This window comes from Schistocerca nitens, chromosome 11, assembly GCF_023898315.1.
Source record: "Schistocerca nitens isolate TAMUIC-IGC-003100 chromosome 11, iqSchNite1.1, whole genome shotgun sequence".
Taxonomy (NCBI): Eukaryota; Metazoa; Arthropoda; class Insecta; order Orthoptera; family Acrididae; genus Schistocerca; species Schistocerca nitens.
This window is the reverse complement of record NC_064624.1, coordinates 110110373-110136471: the sequence shown is the minus strand read 5'-3', so window position 1 is coordinate 110136471 and position 26099 is coordinate 110110373. Positions and strand designations below refer to the sequence as shown.

General features: G+C 40.9%; 2 protein-coding genes across 2 annotated transcripts in view; both read right to left on the bottom strand.

The window, feature by feature from the left end:
• The window catches only part of LOC126212947 (ankyrin repeat and protein kinase domain-containing protein 1-like), a 578958-nt gene that overhangs the window by 351564 nt on the left and 201295 nt on the right, over positions 1-26099 (bottom strand). The window lies entirely within an intron of this gene.
• LOC126212946 (poly [ADP-ribose] polymerase tankyrase-1-like) overlaps positions 1285-26099 on the bottom strand; it is a 213158-nt gene continuing 188343 nt past the window's right edge. Inside the window, exon 4 of the mRNA XM_049940463.1 lies at positions 1285-1681. Within this exon, the coding sequence (XP_049796420.1) occupies positions 1294-1681 (388 nt within the window). The 3' untranslated portion in view covers positions 1285-1293. The remainder of the gene's footprint in view (positions 1682-26099) is intronic.

Here is a 26099-nt window from a genome sequence, read left to right as displayed (position 1 = left end):
ATTATTGTGAAAAATGGTTCGATGAACACTTTGCCAAGCACGTAAATGTGATTTGCAAACTTTCCATGTAGATGTAAATTACGAGTTTACTACGAGTGATATTGTAGTGGACTTTAAAGGACATGCATGGTGCTTTCACTTGCACGCGTGAACTGTGATAATTTGTTTCATGCATGCATGTTTTTTATGTTGTTAGTTTCTTTTTTGTTACCTCAATTTATTTGCAATATAGCTTATAGCTATGTAATTAATCGCATGAGCTGCAATCGAATTTTATTGTATGAGTGTACTTTACCTGTCTTTTTTGTGATACATTCTTTGGTTTAGGATTGAACCTCATTGCCTTTAGATGTCGCCTCTAAGTAGCATCTGTGAGTCAGATATGACGTCGATCAAAGCCGTATTAATTTGGGGAAACTGCCGTATTATTCCAGTGATGGCTGCATGACCCATGCGATTGAGTATAATTCCCTGAGAGATGGTAGTTTGTTCTGTAAGAGCAGCAAGGGAGGTGTTTGGGAGAGAAATGATTTTAGGTGGTTCTTCAATTCTCTTTATTTGAAGGTGAGCTGGCAAGAAGGCTGCAGATGGTGTGAGCATGATGTGGTGTGAGCACTGCTACCAATGTGACATTACAATTAAACACGAAAAGTACTTCTGCGGTGCATGCCCAGAAGAGAATTCAGTGTGAAGTCGGAAGTGAAGATACATTCTAACTGAACAGCTTATATGGCAGTAATTTGAGTATGGAGCAGTTTGCACTGATGTAATTTAGCACCATAGACACTGCTAGCAAATAGTTTGCAGTAATTATGTGATGTAGCGGACTGGTGGAAAGAAGTGACGTTATTGCGGCTGGACGACGTGTTACACAACAACCGGTATTCTCGCATTTGTCTCTTGGAAGAGATTGGGTGTTTACGTTTCGAAATACAGGCGGTTGTGAAAGACGTCGGCTGTATTCTTGTAAGCTGTTTGAATATTGTATGTGGGACGAGAAACACAAGACAGAGAGGGAGAGAGAAGCGGAGTTTATTAATGATGGAGTATTTGTCAATTGTTGCAGAGCTTTTGCAGAAATTGCTTGTGAAATGTTTTACAGAGTGAATTCTCAAAAGGAAGGTTTGTCACGCTGGTTTACAGATATCTCCTGTTGTTGCAGTAGTTGTGGTGTTACTGGAGAAATTGTGTGGACTGCAAAAGGTAGAAATGAATAGAGAAAGCTATCTTTTTTTTCAATTTTTTTATTTTAATATCATGTACAATGAAGTACATTTCCTCTACTGGCACGTATTAACGCTGTGTTAGCATCTCGACGAGCTGCTGCCGGTTGTACCGCCTGGCTAAGTCCAGGGCGGTGTTCCCCTGATCAGTCCTCACCCCCCTGTCGGCTCCGGCCTGCAGCAACGCAGCCGCCACTTCTGCGTGGCCATAGTATGCCGCGAAGTGCAGCGGCGTCTGCCCCCACTGATCCCTGGCGTTGGGGTCGGACGCCGCAGAGAGCAGCAGCCGCACCACAGCCGCGTCGCCTCTCCATGCAGCGCAGTGCAGGGCGGTCCGCCCGCACCCGCCCCTCGCCCCCATGTCCGCCCCAGCCGCGAGCAACGCCCGCACCTCCTTCACCGCCCCTTTCTTAGCCGCCTCTATCAGCCTGCTGCCTCGCTCCTCCTCAGAAAGGCTCCTGCACAAAACATCGACACACTTACTCTCTACTATCGAGACACACACACCAAATGAAAGAAACTGTAACAGCCACAAAACTGCCAACAATTCGGAATACACTTCTTCCGAGCGACAAGTCACAAATCTAGAATATCTCGCTTCTGCGATACGGGTTAACCAGCCTATTACAGACAGATCCACAGCACTAGCCCATAATCAAAAACTTCAGCCACCTCCCATTAAAAATAGGTGCACTCCACCTCCTAACAAATTCATTTGGCACGTTTCCTCATAATTCACTCCACAGATCCACCTCCTTTCACCTCGGCATGCAGTTGCCACCCAATCCTTCATCTACATTCAAACACACCCCTAAAACTACCTTCTCTGGGTACCAATTCCTTCTGTCACTTAGGAAGAAAACAATAGAAACTAAACGCATCCGTAAGTACTGAAATACAATTTCCTCACCAGACAGCTAAGTCATTCAGACCAGTAACATGGAAATTTCCTGACATACCGACAAAAAATATAAAAGTCACTGCTTCGTACACAATAAGTCGGTCCACATATTTCAAATACAACAAGAGCACCAGGTCGACTCTCCCTGACACACACACACACACACAACACACACACACACACACACACTACCCGCTCCATAATAATCGTCTCATGTGCTCATATAATCATGCATGCAACAAGAGATACATCTACTGGAACATTTTTTAAAATTCTGGACACAAACTAAGTTACACACCACTACAGGCAGCGTAACACTTTACATTTATAGTTAAAAAGGTCTTCGGAACTGTAAACATACACCAACCATGTTGCTCTCGAGTAAAATTTCTGTTTCAGTAGTAGTAGAAACACTTTAACAGTAACTTTAGACCAGTCTCAAAAAGTCAGTTCTAGTATAATATATTTGCCCAATGAATACCCGTTTATTATCTGCATTTCTTCATGGTGTAGTAATTTTAATGGTCAGTAGTGTATCTTCTAACAGAAATCATAGGGTTAGTACTGCCTCATATATTCCTAGACATCTACAAAATCCAAACTGATATTCCCCGACATCAGCTTCTACGAGTTTTTCCATTATTCTGCAAGGAGCTCATGTTAATACTTTGCAACCCAATGACTTAACTGGTATTTCATTAGTGCTCACACCTGTCAGCAACTGCCTTCTTTGGAACTGAAATCTCTTATTATTCTTGAAATGTGAGGGTATTTCGCCTCCCTCATACATCTTCCACACTAGATGGGAGATTTGTGTCATACCAGATGGGAGAGTTTTGCCATACCTTGCTCTCCCAAAACTGTCAGTAGCTCTGAAGGAATGCTGTCTGCTACCAGGTTCTTGAGGTCATCGGTCCCCAGACTTACACACTACTTAAACTAACACACACACACACACACACACACACACACACACACACACACACACACACCTTCTAGACAGCCCTCAGCCATTTTGCACTTCTCATCAATAATTTTTTAAACATTCCTATTTCCTTTTGCCTGATTTATTTGCTGAATTTTTATACTTTCTTCTTTTAACAGTTGAACTCAGTATCTCCTGCATTAACCAAGGATTTCTATTTGGCCCTGTTTTTACCTATTTGATCTTTTTCTACCTTCTCTGAAAGCTACCAATTCATCCCCAAAAACTTTATTCTTTGTTTTTTATTGTCCTAGTTTGTTATTGTGTGTGCTGTAAGTCCATTGCTTCCTCCTCTAACAGTAAGTTTCTCACTTTTTTCGTTGTAACATTACCTGTTGTGTTTGCATCCCAAACATTTCTCCACTTCCTACCTTTCCAAGTCTTGCATCTCATCCTGGCGTTCTATTGTTTTCTCCTTTGTTTCACGTTCTCTACGGAGCATACTGATTTTGATATCAGCATGTGCTGCATAATTAATACTATTATCCTGGACACTAAGTATACAACTCGACACTATCGATGATGTTTTTAATGTGCATGTAGCACATGTAGGTGTGTGTCATCTTATATTGAGCGTTTTTAAAATTTTATTTACTTGTAAGTATGTACTTCCTGCGCCAAATTACGCGTTATTACCCGCATGATTTGTATGCACGAAAATTGAAAAATTTCTGTTTGTTGCCTGCTCATGATACAATTTCAACACTAATTCTCTGTGTCTTCCATGACTGCCAGTCGAAATGGGTGTGCTTCTGTTGCCTGCCTGAGTTGCAGGAGTGTTTTAAATGTTCAGTGGATTCCAAAGTCGATATCTGCAGCTGATTATCTTGGTCAAACAAAGCAGGAAGTACTTTAACCTCTATACAGGAGGGAATCAACATCTACATCTACATCTATATGGTTACTCTGCAATTCACACTGAAGTGCCTGGCAGAGGGTTCAATGAACCTGTTTCATACTATTTCTCTACCATTCCACTCTCAAATGGCGCGTAGGAAAAAGGAACACCTCAATCTTTCCATTGGAGCTCTGATTTCTCTTATTTTATTATGTTGATCATTTCGTCCTACATAGGTGGATGTCAAGAAAATATTTTCCATCTGAAGAGAAAGCTGGCAATTGAAATTTCGTAAACAAATCTCGTCGTAAAGAAAACCGCCTTTGTTTCATTGACTGCCACACCAACTCTCGTATCATATCAGTGACACTCTCACCCATATTGCGCGATAACACGAAACGAACTGCCCTTCTTTGCACTTTTTCGCTGTCCTCCGCCAATCTTACCTGGTAAGGATCCCACACCGCGCAGCAATATTCCAGCAGAGGACGTACAAGTGTAATGTAGGCTCTCTTTGGTAGGTTTGTCGCATCTTCCAAGTTTCTGCCAACAAAGCGCAGTCTTTGTTTCGCCTTTCCCACAATATTATCTATGTGGTCATTCCAATTTAAGTTGCTCATAATTGTAATTCCTAGGTATTTAGTCGAATTGACAGCCCTTAAATTTGTCCGATTTATCGTATACCCAAAATTTAGCGGATTTCTGTTAGTACCCATGTCGATGACCTCGCACTTTTCTTTGACTGGTGCCAACTGCCACTTCCCGCATCATAAGGAAATTCTCTCTATATCATTTTGTAATTGGAATTGATCGTCTGATGATTTTACTAGACGGTAAATTACAGCGTCATCTGCAAACAATCTAAGGGGCAGCTCAGATTATCACCTAGATCATCTATGTGAATCAGGAACAGCAGAGGGCCTATGACAATACCTTGCGGAACGCCGTATATGATTTCTATTCTACTCGATGATTTGCCGTCTATCAGTATGAACTGTGACATCTCTGCGAGGAAATCAAGAATCCAGTCACACAACAGAGACGATACTTCATACGTATCAAATTTGATTAATACTGGATGTATACGTGGACAAGGAAAAAAATTCCCGGATTTTTCCCAGATTTCCCGCTTAAAAATACACTTTCTCCCGCGTGAAAACACTTTTTCTGTCTTAAGTGGCAGTATATTTTCCCTCTGAAGTGCAAAACTTATCAATCCTTTGAATGGTTATGGTTTTGGACATGGGCGTAGAATTTCCTGGCACTTTAGAAAACGAAACTCAGGGAAAAAGACACATTTTGGAAATATCTTTGATGTGCAGCAACTTGTACGTTGCGTATTTTCGTATTACGACAGCACACATTGGAATTCCACCAAACACCGCATGTGCCTTTCCGAATCACTGAAATCGAGATTGCGATGTGCTTTTGTAAGGCAGTCACAGCTCATGTCACGTGATCTCGCCAGCTCATGACAGCGAGTCTTCAGGGCATAGGATGCGTGATGTAGTCAGCCAATAGCAACATCCCTGTTAAGCAGCGGTAACACACGAGTTAATGGCTTACATTAATATACATAGTGTTGCTACAAGAAAAGCAAAGCTTCCACATATAATATTGGTCACAAAGGTTAATAAGCTGCAAGAGAAGCTAGTCTTTCGAGATAATGTTGATTTTTTGCGCGTGTTACACTTTAAGACACATCACACAAATGTGGCAGTAAAATTTTTAATAATGACATAAATGTCTGATCTTCAGGGTTCGAAATTCTTCTACATGGCTTGTCATCAAAGAGTTGATTTTTAAATGGAGTCAAACACTCTGTGATTTAAGGATTTCATCGTACATCCTCGCGCATAGTCCAACTTACGTTAAAGGATATTTACTTTGAAAGTAACGCTTTTCAAACCAGCATTCGCAATACTTTTCCTCGACCTGCTGGAAACAGGTTCGTTCCAGCAGCTGCCGGAGAGCGCCAGGTAAGAGGCGCCCCGAGCTTGCGCAGCTAACATTACGTAGGAAGCCCGTATGTACGTACATGTAAAACATTAAAAGATCTTACATTACGTTGTAAAAGCAGTAAGAAGTCACAGGGTGTTTTCATGGAACAATCAGTACGCCGGGAAAGCTTTAAACATCACATCAGTCACAGGGTACTCCAAGAGATCAGAATTTCGTGAACCATACTAAAATGTGCACATTTAAACTGCAACTTAAAGCGCACATTCGTATGTCCAGATCCAGATGTAAATTTTCTCGGAGGACCAGTACTGCAGTATCTCACGTTTGGTTCTTTATTATGGCAAAATGCCATATGTGCTAGAAGATGAAAACTTGCACTTGAAATGCAGCGAACAGTTGAAACTAGCCAGTACTGTGGAATTAAAAATTTCGTTTCAAATACATTGGATGCCTCTGCGGAAAAGGTTAGTAAAAGCCAAATTTCTTTAGCAAACAGACAAAAATAACTTCATTGTTCTGCAAGGCGATTGGTGCTTGACTGTCAGAAAGGTGGAAACAAAATAAAATCTGAAACTAATGACGTATATCAGCCTTCGGTAATTATGTGAATGTATTTTAATTCACTTGATACCTCCCGGCCAAAGATATCCGTTTTGCTTTCATTTGACGCGAGAGTAAACTAAGGAGAAACAGCAAAATCACTGAATGTTAACACGGGTCACGTGGAGACTGCCCACTATAAATCGGACTTCTCTGCGCATCAGCTTCGGATCTACGATATTTGCGAACCGGGTCAACACTAAAAAAATCGAATTTTCAAAAGTACCCTATGTGCATCTTAAACAAAAACATACGTGTTAGAGAAAATATAAGACATGTTATTTGGCCTTAAGCACGCCAAAGGGCAGTGCCACGCCTCTTCATGCAGCATTCTCCTATCGCATGTCACTGTATTTCACTCTGTGGAATTGAAACGTGTATATTTTGTAAGCGATGACATTAAACTATATTCAGGACTGTGGAAATAGAAATGTCCTGTGCTGCCTCTCCTGCTCCCAGTCAGCCAGTTTGGCAGCATGCCCCTCTTTATTTTTTTAAAAAACTCGCCATTAATAGCGGATGGGATTATTTGTAACCGGGAAAACAAGAACTCTTCAGAAAATTTGGACTCTTTATTGCCTAATAGCTAATAACTTCTTGTTTTTTGTGACAAAGTAAAATACAGGATACATAAAACCAATATAGACAAGAAAGAAAGTACACATTTCAATAGTTACCTCCTAGCATTTTTTCTCTCTAATCTTGCTACAGCTTTAAATGGCGTGCTTTGCTTTCTGCGCAAGAATCTATTACCTCACCAAAGTTGGTCAAATCTTTTGCTGCATGAAAATTCGAAATTTCATTACCTAATACTGAAAAAGCTGTTAATACAAATAATACCCAAGACTGGTGTGGTTTCTGGATCTGATTACATCTATTTTGTCGCTGGATGCTAAATAAAACAAAACAGGCCTTTCTAATATTGTAGCAAATTTTGTAACACACACACCAAATTAGCGAGACTGTTTTGACACAAATTGTCATTTTTAAAACACGATAGAATATAATTCACTAAGTACCAATATCAAATGCCTATTAGGCCTACAACAAGCAAAAAGCTTTATGTCAGGAAATAGTTTCACATTTCATTCATATGCACCAGTTTCTTAAGCATGAGATCGGAAAGTAGTATTACGAAATTCTTATATAAATTTGGAATAGTCTCGTCCTTCCATAATTTGTGTAATGTCCCCGTTTATTCTGCTTCCTCGTTCTAACAACCTTGTCATGTGGACATTCCTGCCACTGTCAAAATTTGTTCGCCGATCAACTTCAGTAACCCTGCCAGAATCACCGGTTTAGTAACCCCGCGATTGTTCTGCCATTAGGCGTTGTTACAAATTCGTACAAAACGTTTTCTGCGTTACTTCCGAATCAGAACTGAAGCGGCTGCTAGCCGGGGACTGTACAACTGGTCCTTACTAGTGTAGCGATCTGGGCAGAAAGTTTCTGTCAAAATTTCATTTTCTTGGATACAACGAGAAGATAATACGTAATCTTAGCCACTTGTTATTCCTGCAGTCTTTTATTTCCATTCTGGTAGACTGAATCTATGGATTTCGCTACTAATTATAACAAGGCTGATCATTCGAAAACCCAGTCAACCACATCATCAGACAGCGACTGGCATTCATCCGTTCGGATTTTTCTCCGCTCAGCTAGTACGGCCCCATCCCCTTTTGTCTGCAGAAAGTTTGTTTTCTAGATGTGATTAGGATTCTCCTGACAGAGACATCACGTACACTACGCACGCATTCAAAAATCAACTTACGATTCATTCAGAAATGAACTTAAAATGTGTTCAGAAACCAACAAGGATGCGTTTCAAAATCATATAAATGATCGATAGATCAACGTGCGCTGGATGCTAGGCGCTTTGTGAAACAAGTTTTTTTCCTTGAGAATATGAATTTGGCGCCCCCTTTTCCCGGTATCATCTAGCTGCTTGCTGCAACTGCTTGCACAGCAAAGAGCCACATTCCTGTAGCCAGAAGCGGGAGAATCTGCTTCTGAAACGCGACTCAACTGCGCATGCGCATGAGCTCGCTCGTAACTGCTGACACGAATGTAATGTAAACAGTTGTGACTTCACGGTCATCGGAGGGAATTTTTTGTTATGAAGTATTGCACAGTCTTCCTAAAGCCTTTGACACATTTTGCTGTTGGCAGACGCTTGCATGAGGACTATTGTCGTCATATATGGCGCATTTCCTTTGCATTTTAAGTTATTTTGGTTTTTTTCTCTCGTTAAGTTTCATTGTTGCAGTATTATTCTGCAGTTGCGGGATACAGTAATATCATTTGTTACAAGTAACGGTTCTTACCAGTCAAAATTACAAAAATTTAACTGAAAACTAGAACAATGTAAAATTCCCAGGTTTTTCCCGGATCTCCCGGGACGTATACACCCTGTAGAAGATGAAAACGTGCCCTTGAAATGCAGCGAACAGTTGAAACTAGCCAATAGTGTGGAATTGAACACTTTGTTTCAAACAAACTGGCTGCCTCAGCAGAAAAGATAAATAAAAGCCGAATTACTTCAGCAAAGTGACAAAAGTAACTTAGTTGTTCTGCAAGATAATTAATGCTTGACTGTCAGAAAGGTGGAAATTGTATTAAAATCTGGAACTAATGACATATTTTAATCTTCCATAATTGTGTGAATGTATTTTAATTCACTTGATATCTCCCAGCCACAGAAACCACTCTCTTTCATTTGACATGACAGCAGTGAACGAAGAGGAAACAGCAAAGTCACTAAATGTAAACACAGATCACCCCCCCCCCCCCCCCCCCCGCCACTACAAGTCAACCTGATCTGCGCATCAACCCTGGATCTATGATATTTCGTACCGGGGCAATACTAGACGGTTAGATGGCGGAAAGTTGTTCAGTGAATGGAGACATTTCCCAAGCTCTGGTTAGGGCATCTTCTAAGTCTTCTTCTGATAATAACGAAATATTTAGATTCCACTGGCTTCTTACTCTTCTGGTAGGTTGTGGTGTTAAATTTACGCAGGTCAACAACGCACTGTGATCGGAAAAACTAAAACAGTTTCTGTTTTCAGTACTTTAATCTGCTAAATTTTCCGATACGTAAATTCTGTCAATTCTACTACATGAATTTGCAACAATATGAGTAAAGTTCACGATTGTTGGTTATTTTATTTCCCACGCATCTTTTAAATCAACAACGAGACGTCTCAAGTCAGTTGAGTAATTGAAGTTGGGGATTTGATCCTTTCGACTCAATACACAATTAAAATTTCCCCCTATTAAGTTGGAGGGGGTTTTTCCTCAGCAAAGAAATTACGCTTTCATTAACCCTTTCAGACCTAGTGGTCACAATTGTGTACATAAAGTTTGTTCACTAATATTTCGCTGACAAGAAATTTCTGGTGCATCAAAACTGACTGTGCACATTTGTGTAGGTTTATTTTAGCCATGCTCCAGCATCTGCTGCTTTCTTGTGAGCAGTCAGAGAACTACATAGTAAAATATACTCTCTGGTGTTGTCTCTCTGTGGGAAGCCATTACTCGTTGACTATTGCTGTAATAGTCACATTGTGGGTTTTGTCAATGAATTTTTTGTGTGGTTTCCTTCTTTCGGAAACATTAGACTTTCTTTCATTGGAATTTTCAGCAATTTCATTCAGTTCATATTTGTGTTATGTATCAGGTAAATTTAATGTACACATTTGTGTACAACAGGTTCTTAATGATGTAAAATAGGAAACATAACCTAAAATTTGTCTCAGATATATTTGCATGGTGATGGTAGTTATGTATGGTATTTTTTTCAGTAATTTCAGTACCAGCAGCAAGGAGGAGAATAACTGACCAGTACACATTATTTTATTTTATATTTCTGCCTTTTGACTTACAAATATGGATAAGGAATATCTTTCTGTGGAGAAAGATTGGGACTTGTTTATGGACATAATTGAAAATGGTGAAGTTTCTGACATTAGTTTGAGTGGAGATGAGGATGACAGTGTACCACTTATTGAAAGGCAAATTCCACGGATAGTGAAACGTGTTGGAGCAGATAAAGTGGGCGTGAATGATGTGTGTAGAAACACCATATCTGAAAATGAAGATGACGGAGACGTGATGGATGCTGAAACGAACTTTTTATGCAATGAAAACAACCCATAATTGAATAACCTGTGTGACAACATGGTGACACCTAAAGAATCCATAAAATGGAAACGCAAGCCTCTAAGTACCATTGCAGAAACATACAAAGCTCCAAATTTTGAAGAATCTGTCTTGTGTTCTCCAATACAATACTTCAAAAGATGATTTGTTCACTAGCATGGCAGCACATACTAATATTTATGCATTACAACAAGGAAAATCCTCATTCAAGCAGACAACTCAAGAACTAGAGGCGCTATTTGGTTTGCATATACAGACTGCCGCTTTGAAATTTCCCACATTACGAATGTATTGGGATATAAAGCCTGAAGGTAAATGTGTTTTGGGAAAACATGTCACGAGACAGATTTTTAGAATAACGAACAAATTTACACTTGAACAATCTGGAGAAGCCACCTGAAAATAAAGATAAATTTTACAAAGTCAGGCCAGTTTACACAGACATTCGAAAACGCTACAGTGAACTTCCTATAGAAGAGAATGTTTGCATGGACGAAGGAATTATTCCTTTCACTGGAAAGTTTTCTGCAAAGCAGTATGTCAAGGAGAAACCAAGTCCATGGGGAATCAGAGTCTCCATGTTGTGTGGAAAGAGTGGAATAGTGCATCATTTCCTTTTGTATCAAGGTGCTACAACTGAACTAAATACCACATGCTGTAAAAAATTTGGATTAGGTCCTGCTGTTGTTTTAGGATTTTCTGTTCCACTCTCAACAGGTGAAGGTCATAAATTATACTTTGACAACTTCTTTTCATCTTATCATCTGTTTCAAGTTCTGAAATCTCAAGGCATCGATGCAGCAGGTACTGTCCGTCAAAACAGATTTGGAAAGAACTTGCCTTTTTCACATGATAAAACAATAATTAAACAAACCAGAGGTTACTGTGAAGAAATCACTAGTGCTGATGACATTACCATGTGTAAGTGGTTAGACAATAGGCCAGTTGTATTATGCTCAATCTTTGTTGGTAAAGGCTCAGTGGATGAAGTCGAGCGGTGGGACAAAAAGCACCATAAATATGTGAAAGTAGAAGGACCTGAAATAGTGAGAAGATATAATCATGCAATGGGTGGTGTGGATCTATTTAATCAATTGATAACCTACTACAGAGTTTTCATCAGATCTTGAAAATGGCCTTTACACATGATTTTTCACGCTGTTGACTTTGCCATCGTGCAAAGTTGGTTGGAATACAGACGAGATGCACACAACCTGTCTATCCCAAAGAAGAAGCAAATGGAGGTTCTTTCCTTTCGTATCAGGGTAGCAGATGTATTGATACTGTGCCAAAAGAAAGTGACTGGAAAGAAGAGAGGGCGTCCGTATGATGGACTGGCTTCAGACATGAGTCATACCAAGAAAAAAGAGGAGAATTACGACCAGGTACAGAAGGTACAGAGATAACAGTTTGATTTCCTTGACCATTTGTCTTTACATGATGTAGGAACTCCAAGTCACTGCAAATTTCCAAAATGTAGAGGGCGTTCAAGAATTCAGTGCAGAAAATGTAAAGTATATTTGTGTCTCCAAAAGGACATTGTTTTTCGCAGTTTCATACTAAAACTTAAATTCAAGTGTTGACCATGGTTGTTTAAACAAGAATGTAATATGGAATTATTTTTATTGTTTCCACTGTTTTAAAGTGAAATAAAGTGTGGCATAATTGATCCGTACTGTTAACCTCCTTAATGTATGAAGGAGACTCACCGGAATGTAAAATTGATGTCAGACTTTTTTTTACAAGTAAATAAAAAAATCAGGTCTGAAAGGGTTAAAGAATGTGGCTCTTGCAGCTTTATTACTGCTGCCAGAAGGAGCATATAAACTGACTATAGTGACTCCTGCTACGTTTATTCCAATACCTCACGCCGATTCTAATTTATCAACGTTATGTACGGGGATGCCTTCTCTAACTGAAATGGCCGTGCAACACTCGTTTCAGTGGAAATATTGTAAAAATCGACGTAATTGGACAAATTTAATTGCGCTAATACCACTTCCTGTAGGAGAGAAATATCCGTCGCTGACTCATACAGAAACTGTTTCAGAGCAGCTATTTTAACATCCGACTGTATCCTATTAATGTTTAAAGTGGTAATCGTATATGACTAACATAGGGGAGTGCCCTTTTTTCCCCGCTAGTCTATTATTTCATGCCACCCCATGCCGGATACTTTCTGAGAATCTGACTGGAGACCACCGTCCCGGTTTGCATTAGAACCTTTCTTTTTACTTTTCTAGCGATTTGCATTGGGTCTGGCCTTCACCGAATGTCTGCTCCGCCCACCCCCTGAGTAGTTTTCCACTGAGGGCGATGTCGGTGGATCTGAGGGGCAGTCGTGTGCCACCATCTCGTCTCGTCTGCCAAAGGCGGTGCAGACGCAGTTTGCAAACGTTCTTCCAATGCCCCGTCACTTCTATGATCACTTTCGTTTGCTGTTTGTGTGTGTGCTATCGAGTGTACAGGGTGCAGTCGTCTGCAAGTAGCTGCTCACTTCAGCACCAGTGATGCCTGTCGCTTGGGTTCTGAGGCGATCCTCAGTTCGTACGGACGGCTGGCGGATTTGGTGAAGACCGTTGGCCTCGCACGCGGGATGCAAGCAGAGCTCTCTATTTGCAGCATCGTTCCCAGAGTACATCGGGGTCCTTTGGTTTGGAGCCGAGTGGAGGGTATCAACCAGAGGCTTCGTCGGCTCTGTGACGGTCTTGGCTGCAGATTTCTAGACTAGCGCTATTGGGTGGGGAATTGTGGGACGCCCCTAGATAGGGCAGGGGTACACTACACAAAGGAAGCGGCTACTCGGGTAGCAGAGTACTTGTGGCATGCACATGGTTTTTTTTTTTTTTTTTTAGGCTAGGCAGTAGTGTGAGGTGTCCCGATGAACACTCACCAGTCGACGTACAGGCAGGGAAATCAGGACGCGCTCTGTGTAAAGACACTTCAGCTATCAAGATATTAGCAGTAAATTTCCAGTGTGTTCGGAATAAAGTTTACTGCCCACCAGGAAGTGTGTGGCGTGCAAATTATTCTCGGAACTGAGACCTGGCTGAACCCTGAGATAGGAAGATCTGAAATATTTAGTGAGGGTTGGAATGTGTATCAGAATGACAGATTAGACACCGTAGGAGGTGGTGTCTTCATTGCAGTTGACAAAAATATTGTGTCTACTGAGGTCGAAGTAGAGTGTGATTGTGAAGTTATCTGGACACTTTTAACAGGGCTAGGGGAAATAAAGTTAATTGTGGGGTGTTATTACCGGCCACCAGGTTCCACCGTGACAGTTCTAGAATCATTCAAAAGGAGTCTACATTCTGTATCGCAGAAGTACCCGGATCATGCTATATTAGTCGGAGGCGACTTCAATCTACCTAGTATAGACTGGGATCTCTATGGATTCATTACAGGTGGTACAGACAAGCCGTCGTGTGAATTACTTTTCAGCACATTATCCGAAAACTGTCTTGAGCAGCTAAATTGAAAGCCAACGCGTAATGGAAATATTTTAGATCTGGTAGCCACAAACAGACCAGACCTCATCGACGGTGTCAGTGTTGAGACAGGGATTAGTGATCATGATGTTGTCATTACGACTATGGTTACGAAAGTTAAAAAGTCGGTCAAGAAGGCTAGCAGAGTATTCTTACTACAAAGAGCAGATAAGCAGTTGTTAGCATCCCACTTAGTACATGAACCGACTTCATTGACTTCCGGTACGATGGATGTGGAAGTATTACGGACAAATTTTAAACACATTGTAAATCATGCATTGGACAAGTATGTGCCGATAATGTGGGTTACGGACGGAAAAGACCCACCGTGGTTTAACAGCGCAATTTGGAGAATGCTCAGGAAGCAAAGGCAGTTACACTCGCGGTACAAGAAAGATTGGGAGAATGAGGACAGGCAAAAGTTAGAGATTCGTGCTGCTGCAAAAAGAGTGGTGCGTGAAGCATTCAACCACTACCACCGTCATACCTTAGCAAAAGATCTTGCTAAAAACCCAAGGAAATTCTGGTCTTACGTAAAATCGGGAAGCGTGTCGAAGGCTTCCATCCAGTTACTCACTAATCAGTCCGGCCTGACTACCGAAGACAGCAAAACAAAAGCTGAAATTTTAAATTTAGCATTTGAGAAATCTTTCACGCAAGAGGATCGTACAAACATACCACCGTTTGAGTCTCATACAGATTCCCATATGGATGACATAGTGATAGACATCCCTGGGGTTGTGAAGCAGCTGAATGGGTTGAAAATAAATAAATTGCCAGGTCCTGATGGGATTCCAATTAGGTTTTACAGAGAGTACTCTACTGCATTGGCTCCTTACTTAGTTTGCATTTATCACAAATCTCTTGTCCAACGTAAAGTGCCGAGCGATTGCAAAAAAAGCACAGGTGTCGCCTGAGACTGGAATAGAAGGGAGAACCGATAGAGGTACTGAAGGTACCCTCCGCCACACACCGTCTGGTGGCTTGCGGAGTATGGATGTAGATGTAGATGTAGATATATAAGAAGGGTAGAAGGACAGATCCTCAAAATTGCAGACCAATATCCTTAACGTCGGTTTATTGCAGGATTCTTGAACATATTCTCAATTCGAATATAACGAATTTCCTCGAGACAGAGAAGTTGCTGTCCATGAATCAGCACGGCTTTAGAAAGCATTGCTCCTGCAAAACGCAACTTGCACTTTTTTCACATGAAATCTTGTAAACCATGGACGAAGGGTATCAGACGGATGCCATATTCCTTGGCTTTGTGAAAGTGTTTGTCTCGGTGCCCCACTGCACACTACTAACTAAGGTATAAGGATATGGGATTGGTTCCCAAGTATGTGAGTGGCTCGAAGACTTCTTAAATCATAGAACCCAGTACGTTGCCCTCGATGGTGAGTGTTCATCGGAGGCAAGCGTATCATCTGGAGTGCCCCAGGGAAGTGTGGTAGGTCTGCTGTTTTCTGTCTACATAAATGATCTTTTGGATAGGGTGGATAGCAATGTGCGGCTGTTTGCTGATGATGCTGTGGTGTACGGGAAAGTGTCGTCGTTGAGTGACTGTAGGAGGATACAAGAGGACTTGGACAGGATTTGTGACTGGTGTAAAGAATGGCAGCTAACTCGAAATATAGATAAATGTACATTAATACAGATGAATAGGAAAAAGAATCCTGTAATGTTTGAATACTCCATTAGTAGCTTAGCGCTTGACAGAGTCACATCGATTAAATATTTGGGCGTAACATTGCAGAGTGATATGAAGTGGGACAAGCATGTAATGGCAGTTGTGCGGATGGTCATCTTTGGTTGATTGGTAGAATTTTGGGAACATGTGGTTCATCTGTAAAGGAGACCGCTTATAGAACGCTGGTGCGACCTATTCTTGAGTACTGCTCGAGCGTTTGGGATCCCTATCCGGTCGGATTGAGGGAGGACATAGAAGCAATTCAGAGGCGGGCTGCTAGATTTGTTACTGGTAGGTTTGATCATCACGCGAGTGTTACGGAAATGCTTCAGGAACTCGGGTGGGAGAGTCTAGAGGAAAGGAGGCGTTCTTTTCGTGAATCGCTACTGAGGAAATTTAGAGAACCAGCATTTGGGGCTAACTACAGTACAATTTTACTGCCGCCAACTTATATTTCGCGGAAAGACCACAAAGCTAAGATAAGAGAGATTAGGGCTCATACAGAGGCATATAGGCAGTCATTTTTCCCTCCTCCTGTTTGAGAGTGGAACAGGGAGAGAAGATGCTAGTTGTGGTACGAGGTACCCTCCACCACGCACCGTATGGTGGATTGCGGAGTATGTATGTAGATGTAGATCTATGTTCTCAGTTGTTTAAAAATGACTGGGTACTGCAATTCTTTTTTGTAGCCATTGGTGAAAATTAAGTGTTTGCTGTGCCACCGAATAATAGGCAGCCAGCGTAAGTTTTCAATTGAAAGTACTACAATACATATCACAAAGACGAGTGTAGTGTACTCAACAGTGAAGAACGGCAAGCAAAATTAAATGTCCTTAAGAAAATGGATGAGACACATCAACTCGATTTTACAGTACGTCAAGAGTAACTGATAGTTCTTAGTTTCTTGTGTTACATTTATGTCTATTTTACTGTATGCTGTACAATGTACTGTTTTCAATTTTCCAGAATGACAACCACACTAAATCTTCACTGCAAGCAAGTTTTTAAATTGCATTAAGAATTGCGCAATCTGGCAAACCCTTTTACGAAGGGGAGTTTGTGAAAGGGTGTCTCACTGATGCTGCAGAACTTGAGTGTCCCACGAACGTTAGCAGGTTTCAAGAAATCAGTCTATCCAAGCAAACAGTGACAAGACGTATCAGTGCTATGGCCGGCGATGTGCACAGGCAGCTAATAAATAAGGCAAAAGAATTTGTTGCTTTCTCTGTTGCGCTCAATGAAGCAACAGATCTTACAGATACAGCCCAGGTTGTGATATACATACGAGGTGTCGATAACGCACTTTGTTACCAGAGGACGTTTTGGACTTAGTACCTTTGAAAGGGACTACTACAGGTGCGGACTTACTCCAAGCTGTCAAGCAAGCGATTGATGGTGTCGGTATGGATTGGAATCCGTGAGTCTCAGTGACCACAGATGGAGCCAAAACCTAGGGTGCACAAATGAGACGTATGGAATTCACTGCATTCTGCATCGAGAGGCGCTTTATGCAAAATTAGTAACGTTAGCAAACGTCATGCAAATTGTTGTGCATACTGTAAACTACCTGAAGACACATGGGCATAAGCATCGCCAGTTCTTGGAGGAATTACGAGCGGAGTACGGCGACATAGCTTACTATACTGAAGTACGCTTGATCAGTTGAGGTAAAACGCTGAAAATATTTTTTGATTTACGTTTGGTCATAGTAACATTCTTACATGAGAAGGGAAAAAATGAACATACACTCCTGGAAATGGAAAAAAGAACACATTGACACCGGTGTGTCAGACCCACCATACTTGCTCCGGACACTGCGAGAGGGCTGTACAAGCAATGTTCACACGCACGCCACAGCGGACACACCAGGAACCGCGGTGTTGGCCGTCGAATGGCGCTAGCTGCGCAGCATTTGTGCACCGCCGCCGTCAGTGTCAGCCAGTTTGCCGTGGCATACGGAGCTCCATCGCAGTCTTTAACACTGGTAGCATGCCGCGACAGCGTGGACGTGAACCGTATGTGCAGTTGACGGTCTTTGAGCGAGGGCGTATAGTGGGCATGCGGGAGGCCGGGTGGACGTACCGCCGAATTACTCAACACGTGGGGCGTGAGGTCTCCACAGTACATCGATGTTGTCGCCAGTGGTCGGCGGAAGGTGCGCGTGTCCGTCGACCTGGGACCGGACCGCAGCGACGCACGGATGCACGCCAAGACCGTAGGATCCTACGCAGTGCCGTAGGGGACCGCACCGCCACTTCCCAGCAAATTAGGGACACTGTTGCTCCTGGGGTATCGGCGAGGACCATTCGCAACCGTCTCCATGAAGTTGGGCTACGGTCCCGCACACCGTTAGGCCGTCTTCCGCTCACGCCCCAACATCGTGCAGCCCGCCTCCAGTGGTGTCGCGACAGGCGTGAATGGAGGGACGAATGGAGACGTGTCGTCTTCAGCGATGAGAGTCGCTTCTGCCTTGGTGCCAATGATGGTCGTATGCGTGTTTGGCGCCGTGCAGGTGAGCGCCACAATCAGGACTGCATACTACCGAGGCACACAGGGCCAACACCCGGCATCATGGTGTGGGGAGCGATCTCCTACACTGGCCGTACACCACTGGTGATCGTCGAGGGGACACTGAATAGTGCACGGTACATCCAAACCGTCATCGAACCCATCGTTCTACCATTCCTAGACCGGCAAGGGAACTTGCTGTTCCAACAGGACAATGCACGTCCGCATGTATCCCGTGCCACCCAACGTGCTCTAGAAGGTGTAAGTCAACTACCCTGGCCAGCAAGATCTCCGGATCTGTCCCCCATTGAGCATGTTTGGGACTGGATGAAGCGTCGTCTCACGCGGTGTGCACGTCCAGCACGAACGCTGGTCCAACTGAGGCACCAGGTGGAAATGGCATGGCAAGCCGTTCCACAGGAGTACATCCAGCATCTCTACGATCGTCTCCATGGGAGAATAGCAGCCTGCATTGCTGCGAAAGGTGGATATACACTGTACTAGTGCCGACATTGTGCATGCTCTGTTGCCTGTGTCTATGTGCCTGTGGTTCTGTCAGTGTGATCATGTGCTGTATCTGACCCCAGGAATGTGTCAATAAAGTTTCCCCTTCCTGGGACAATGAATTCACGGTGTTCTTATTTCAATTTCCAGGAGTGTATGTTGGAAGACCCTTGTTGGATATCAGACCTTGAAATTCTTGTGGACATTACGTCTCACATAAACAGCCTGAACGTCAGTTTGCAAGGTGAAAATAATTTAATTTCTGACATGTTGGAAAAAGTAAATGCCTTTGAAAGGAAGCTTGCGCTTTGGGAGCACCAGCTAATGACAGAAAACACTGCACATTTCCTGACTCTTGGACTGGTCCATGAAAGTGCTAGATTTCAAGAATACATATCAATAATTGTAAAAATTAAGGAACAATTTCGAGCACAATTTGCAGATGATACGAGCTTGTCTCCTGCCGTTCGCCTCTTGGCTCGACCGTTCTCGTCGTCAGTTGAAGATGCTCTGAATGATCTACAGATGGAACTGATCGACCTACAGTGCAATGCAAGACTGAAGGGCAAGAATTCTACGAAAATTTTTCACAACAAGAATTTCCACGCCTGCACAAAGATGCTGTGAGACTTATGTCCATGTTCGGGTTGACGTATGTTTGTGAAAGGTTTTTCTGGGTGATGAAAATGAATAAATCTAGATTTCTATCAAGCATAAGTGATGAAAATCTTCACAACTGCTTGCGTTCATCAATGAGCTGATCTTTTATGCCCGATATTAACTATATCATTTCTCATGACCAGTGATAAATGTGTTTGGATTTATTCCTTTCATAATAAAAAATTATTGTTTACTAACTGTGCATTATTGCATCATTCTGCTCCATGGTACATTATTATCAGGAAAATTGCTCATTCAACCGATTGTTCCAATGTATACTTACATTTAGGGTTTTTTTAATGTGTGAAGGGCTATGCTCGGCTGAAGTCGATAAACAATAACCTTCATCTAATTGTCTGTTATTATGCAGATTTTAGACGGAACTGATAATAGTATTGAAATAGCAGGTGATCAAGAGGTCTGCGGTTAATCATTCTGTTCAGAGGTCAGTGAGACAGAAATTATGTGGGTGTAACTGAGGGCACCGAGAATTAGTTATAGGAAACCTTGCATTAGTTTAATGTTATTTGAAATCATGAATAAGGTTCGCTGTAAGTCGCTGACTGCTCTTTCTTAAATACTAGATCAAAAACATTACGCGTATTTGCGTGCTGTCACTGTATTTCTTGTCTTACTGGGTTAAACTGGTAACATAAAAGTAGACGTCTCAATGAGTAGACTGACAGTATTTTAAATGTTTTAATACGCAAAATACCTTCCCATGGTTGGCTTGCAAGCTGTGGTAAGAGCACTAGAATGAAATTTTCCAGGAGATAAATGGTACAGGAAATTTAGCACATAGAACTATAGCTTTTGCCAGCAGGACATTGACAGGAAACAAAAGGAACCATACCATATCAGAGGAGGTAGCCTTGGCCATATTATGGGACCTCAAGAAATTTATAGATTATTGGTGAGGTTTTAAGATCATCACACATTGACCACAAAGCTCAAACATTCCTTAAAGATTGTTGCCTTCTAAATGGCAGGCTCACCCAATGGGCTTTATACCTGCAACAATTTAATTATGAAATCTGCTATGTAAAGGGTACAAAAAATTATGTGGCAATGAATTGTCCCAATGGTACTGATGAAGTACCCAAGGAATGCAATCGAGATGGAACTTTCCAAATTAATTACATGAAGAAGTTCAGGCAAAAATGAATTTGAACAGATTTGCAAAAGCATGCGATATCATCAAAATGAGCATCCAACTTGGAAATCTGTGAAAGTAAATTTTGAATTTTAAAAGTATCTTGTATACGAGGAAAGGCTTCATTACTGAAGAATGGATGGTGTGTTGGCCTACCCAATTTGATACAGATGTCAGATTATTTTCACTAGCATTGGGCCAAAGGAGTGTCTAGATAAATTGGCTAGTGTTATAGTGATTGCCAATAGTACGAGTCGACAGGTAACTGAACGTATTAGGTCTTGTGACATCTGCCAGAGAGCTAAGGTAACCAATAGAACTAATCAAGGCCCAATGCAGAATACGTTACCTAAAGATACCATGGATTTACTGTCTGTGGACCTGTATGTATGGACCCCTCCCCACAACTTCTGGTAATTGTAAATGTATTTTAGTGATTTTGGAAGTATTTTCTAAATTTATAAAATTGTATCTCCCGAAAAAGGTGACATCAATGTCAGTATTCGATAGGATGATTCAGTATTTGAGAACCATTGGAAAACCCAGTGCAGTATTGACCAATAATGGCCCCAATTTAATTCCAAAACCTGGAAAGATGGCATGGAGCAGAATGGTGTAGAAACTAAATATATTTTGGCCTACTATCCAGGCAGCAACCCTGTTGAACGGTATACGAGGGAAATAGCATGGTTATGTAGGACCTATTGTCACCATAACCACTGAGCGTCGGGCAGATTTGTATGTGAATTTGAGAGTTTAATAAAGACCTTGCCTCATGGGTTTACTGAGTTCACAGGGGAAATTCTGCTCAGTACTAAGAGTAAATGTTTAAATGAGGAAAAACTAGAGTTCCTACCATTTACAGATTTGGGATTAGCCCAGAAGAAAGAATTGGTGAAAGAAAAAACAAAGCCGAAACGAGATCTAAAAGGCACAATAGCAACCTGAAGTTTGCCATGTTCAAAATTGGAGACTATGTTCTTCTGAAGACCCATGAATAATCAAGTGAACTTAACCACGAAATTTCTAAATTTCTGTATATATAATGGGCCATTCACAGGACAACACACACCTCACAACTACGCCTACTATTTAATCTACCCAGAGTCGAAGAAGCTCCTTGATGTCCATAATGTAGTGGATCTCAAACTGTATGTACCTAGGAATGAATAAATGAAGAAATCATACCAGACTAAAAATGTATATTATGGTGTAGATGAAATAATGTATATCTTATGAAGCTACTATACTGTATTTAACTGTAATTGATATGTAATTTGTTAATGTTGTCAAATGCAGTGCAAGCTGCTACTGCAGGTAGCAAAATTATTTTATTTTCATATCTGTTAGTGTTGTATGTGTTTTGCTACAGTTTTCAAAGAGGGACTGTGTTTCAAATAAAGGCAATAAGAAAAGAATAGTAGGTTCAGTTTAAGCATGTTTGTTTATGTAAATATCAAAGGATGGACTACTATTATTAGAATCAGCATTGATAGTTTCCTCCTTTGAAACTTCAAAATCACGCTATAGGATGTGTTGCATCTACAATGTCAAATTGCTTGTGATATTTGTAGGGGGTATACTTGTATGTGTATACCTACATTTCTTAATGCTTACAAAATGCTACTCAATATTCTTGGCAATACAGATGAATTTTGCTTACTACTCAACTTACTGTTTCACAAAATGAGAGTCAGATGTGACAGGTGTACATAATTGAATGATGTTGCTTATGTCTTGTTTTGATAATGAAGTGTATAGTGGTTTAATGTGTTTTGCAATGTATTCTTTTCATGCTCAACTCTGGATGAAGTGATTATTATTTTCAACTGCTTGGCACCATTAAGGTGTTATTGATGTTTGCCTAGCAGGAATCTTCAGTGAACCCTGGGGCATATGTAACATCCATTTTTGACCTACTTTGTATTGATATTTCTATTTGTAGAGTTGCTTATGTAGAGTGCTGTATCTGTCATATGTAGAGTCTTTTATCTGTCATGGAAATTCTTTGATAACGTATACATATTTCAGTTATGTGAACTTTTGGAACAAAGTTTAAATTAGGCTTGTTAATGTAAATAACTGCTGGAATGATTATTATATAATGTACTGTAAATGACTTGGTCCATAGTTAGGGAATGCAGGGTCGAATGTAAAAAATGTGGGGAATCCCTGCAGCTACAGAAGTAGCCAGACAGAATGGAAAAGGTGTCGTTCACGCAAGCGGCAACTTGTCCCTTGCGACGGCTAAGGAGTCTGGCTTGAGCAGTGCTGTGGTTAATATCTCGCTAGCAGTAGCGGAACATTGTGGCTCATTCTTGCAGTTTTGAGGCAGAGGAGCTAAGAGCGTTACTTATGCACCTTTGATTCTGCATTTGGTGATATCATGTATAATGGGACGGTTTTCGGCCCTGCAAAAATATAATTCAGAAGACCTATAACAGGGCGAGGCCAACAGTACTGCCATGACTACATCGCCGTCATGTTAACAGCCACTGCAAATCACGCCACCAGTGCCACCAGCCTTCCACCAAAATGTTTATATTTGGCACTCTGTAAATGGACCAGGTATTTGTGAAATTTGGTTGATTTTAATAATAATTGTGGTATTGCTAAAAGCTGTATCTTGCACCTGTGATTATCCCAAATCACAAACCTCACCAGGAATCCTATCCAAGTGAATTTAATTCCAAGTGTGCTAATTTATTATGAAAAGACTATTCAGAAATAGCTGTGAATACTTTCTGATGTGTGGAGTTGTGTTTAAAGTTCAGTTTTATAGTTTGAGAAATACTACACTGCCAGTGTGGTTTTCAATCTATCTGCAATCATTTTCTTAAATAATTTGCCTTACTTAAAAAAGTACCAGTAAATAGTAAAGTTGTTAGTTAAAAGAATAATAATATTGATATCAATATAATAGTCTGCTTGTGTCTGTATGTGTGGATGGATATGTGTGTGTGTGCGAGTGTATACCTGTCCTTTTTTCCCCCTAAGGTAAGTCTTTCCGCTCCCGGGACTGGAATGACTCTTTACCCTCTCCCTTAAAACCCACATCCTTTCATCTTTCCCTCTCCTTCCCTCTTTCCTGATGAGGCAACCGTTGGTTGCGAAAGCTAGAATTTTGTGTGTATGTTTGTGTGTCTATCGACCTGCCAGCGCTTTCGTTCGGTAAGTCACCTCATCTTTGTTTTTATGAATAATAATATTGAATGGAAGTAAAAAAGATTATTAATTATGCACTTTGATCAGAATTACAAAGCTTTATCACTGTTCATTTTATGAGTAGGTGTTTGAACTTGAATTTAAAATTGTTTTGGCATTTGCACAGTCAACCATATTTTGAGAAGGTTAAAAGACTGCTTTTCAGAGCACACTTGTTATTTGAAGAGTTATAGTTTGTTGTGCTTCACTTAATGAATAATTATTCATGACAATACTCACAATTTCCCATACACACTCGAGTAGTTTTGTTAATGAGCATGGTTCATCAAACCATTAAAGTTTAATAGCCCTCATGTGCTAGGCTAGTTGGTTAATGAAGCAAAGCAAAGGTCCCTCCAGAGCCACTGTAGTTAGATTTGCTTTCTGTTTAATTGCTTCAAACTGAGCTCAAGAAAGAAATATTTACTGTGTTAGCTATTTTAATGCAAGCTGGTTCATGTAATGGCATAGAGAAACTCTACTAAGCAATGATGTTATAGAGTATGATCATAATAAATCCCGATTTAAATCAGAATCATTTCATGCTCTGCCCTGTTCAGTAATGCTATTAGTATCATGTGTGTTGGTGACCGGTTGTATTAACTGCTGCAGCTAGTTCATTCAAGGTACATCGTCTTCACTTCCAAGTTAGTACTACATTTATCTGCAAGGTTAGGTTACTGTGTTCTAGTGCGAACAGATGTCAAGAAAGAGTTTAGTAGGTGTTAAGCAAAGTTAGGTTAGCCCTAGCACTGCCTTGAGCTTTATTACATTGTATGACAAAAATGCCTAATTAGCCTGGCAACTGATATTAATATGTAATATTACGACTTGCTTTTGTGCTGGAGAACATCTGTTCCTCACCCACCTGTTTAGTGTTGGTTATACTCTGCTGGAGTGTTTTGGAAGTGAATCCCAGTCAAACAGATTGTTTGTTCTGTTCCCATTAGGTTATCTCACGGTCACAACTTTCTCAAAAATTCCTCATAGAGGTTTAATGTAATCACTGACTGCCATTTATGGTGGTCGGTGTTGCCATTACAAGCTCTCCCTTTGGAGGAGCCCTCCTGCACCATTCCACCACATGTGGATGGCTGACTTGCTGCAAGGCTGTGCCCTGTGTTCTGTGACATTTGCATGGCTGCTTCGGTATCTTGGCATTTTCAGCTCTTAAGGAGGGAGGCAGAGCTTTAGCTGGTAAAGACATTTCCAGCTGGAGTACATCACAACCAGACACACATTATAGAATCAGGTATTGGATTTTAAGGTGTACCCAGGACCAGATGTACAGTCAGATCACAATTTAGTTATGACAATGAGTGAAGTAAATTTTAAGAGAGTTGTTACGTGAATTCAGTGTGTAAATAAATAGGATACTGAAGTACACAGGAATGGAATGTGAATTTTAACTTCTATGAGGCTCTAGATAATGTGATAATGAATGGCGATCAAACGAATTTTCACGTTTGTCTATATAATCGATGAGAGACAATTCATAACAACAGACAGCCAGAAAAAGACATCCAAACACTACAGAAGTGACCAAGCGCTGGTAAGTGTGATAGCTTACGCACAATGAGCCAAACAGCTCATGAATCCAACTTACTGACAAAAATAACAACATCCAGAAGAATGGAAGACAAAGCTGATGATCTGTTTGAGGATGCTAAATTTGGAGTAATGGATCCAGGGAGGACAACTTGACCTTCAACCTTATAGTGGCAGGAATGTGTGAGAAAAATCAAGAGATATTTATTGGATTTGTAGATCTTTACATGACATTTGACAGCATGAAACAGTGAATTTTTTTTTCTCTAAAATGTACGTATATGGTACAGCAGATAACATAGAATATGAGCAATAATCAACAAGAATTGGTACTCTGAATCAAAGATGATTAAAGATAAAGATGCAGGTAGTCTCCACAAATGTTCAGATGAACACTGAAGAATCATTGGTGGAATTGAAGAAACTTCCAGGAATTTAATTAAAACTGAAGGTGAAAACAATTTTGTTTAATAAAATTCACTGGTGATATTTCTGTGTTCACTGAAAGTCTGAACGAATCACCAGAGTTGATGAATGTAATAAATAGTTGAATGAACACTAAATCAGGATTAATGAATGGAAGAAAGAGGAAAGTATTGCCGAGTAGCAGAAATAACATTGGTGGCAATGTTTACATCGGAATTAAGGACCACGCAGTAGACTGCTTG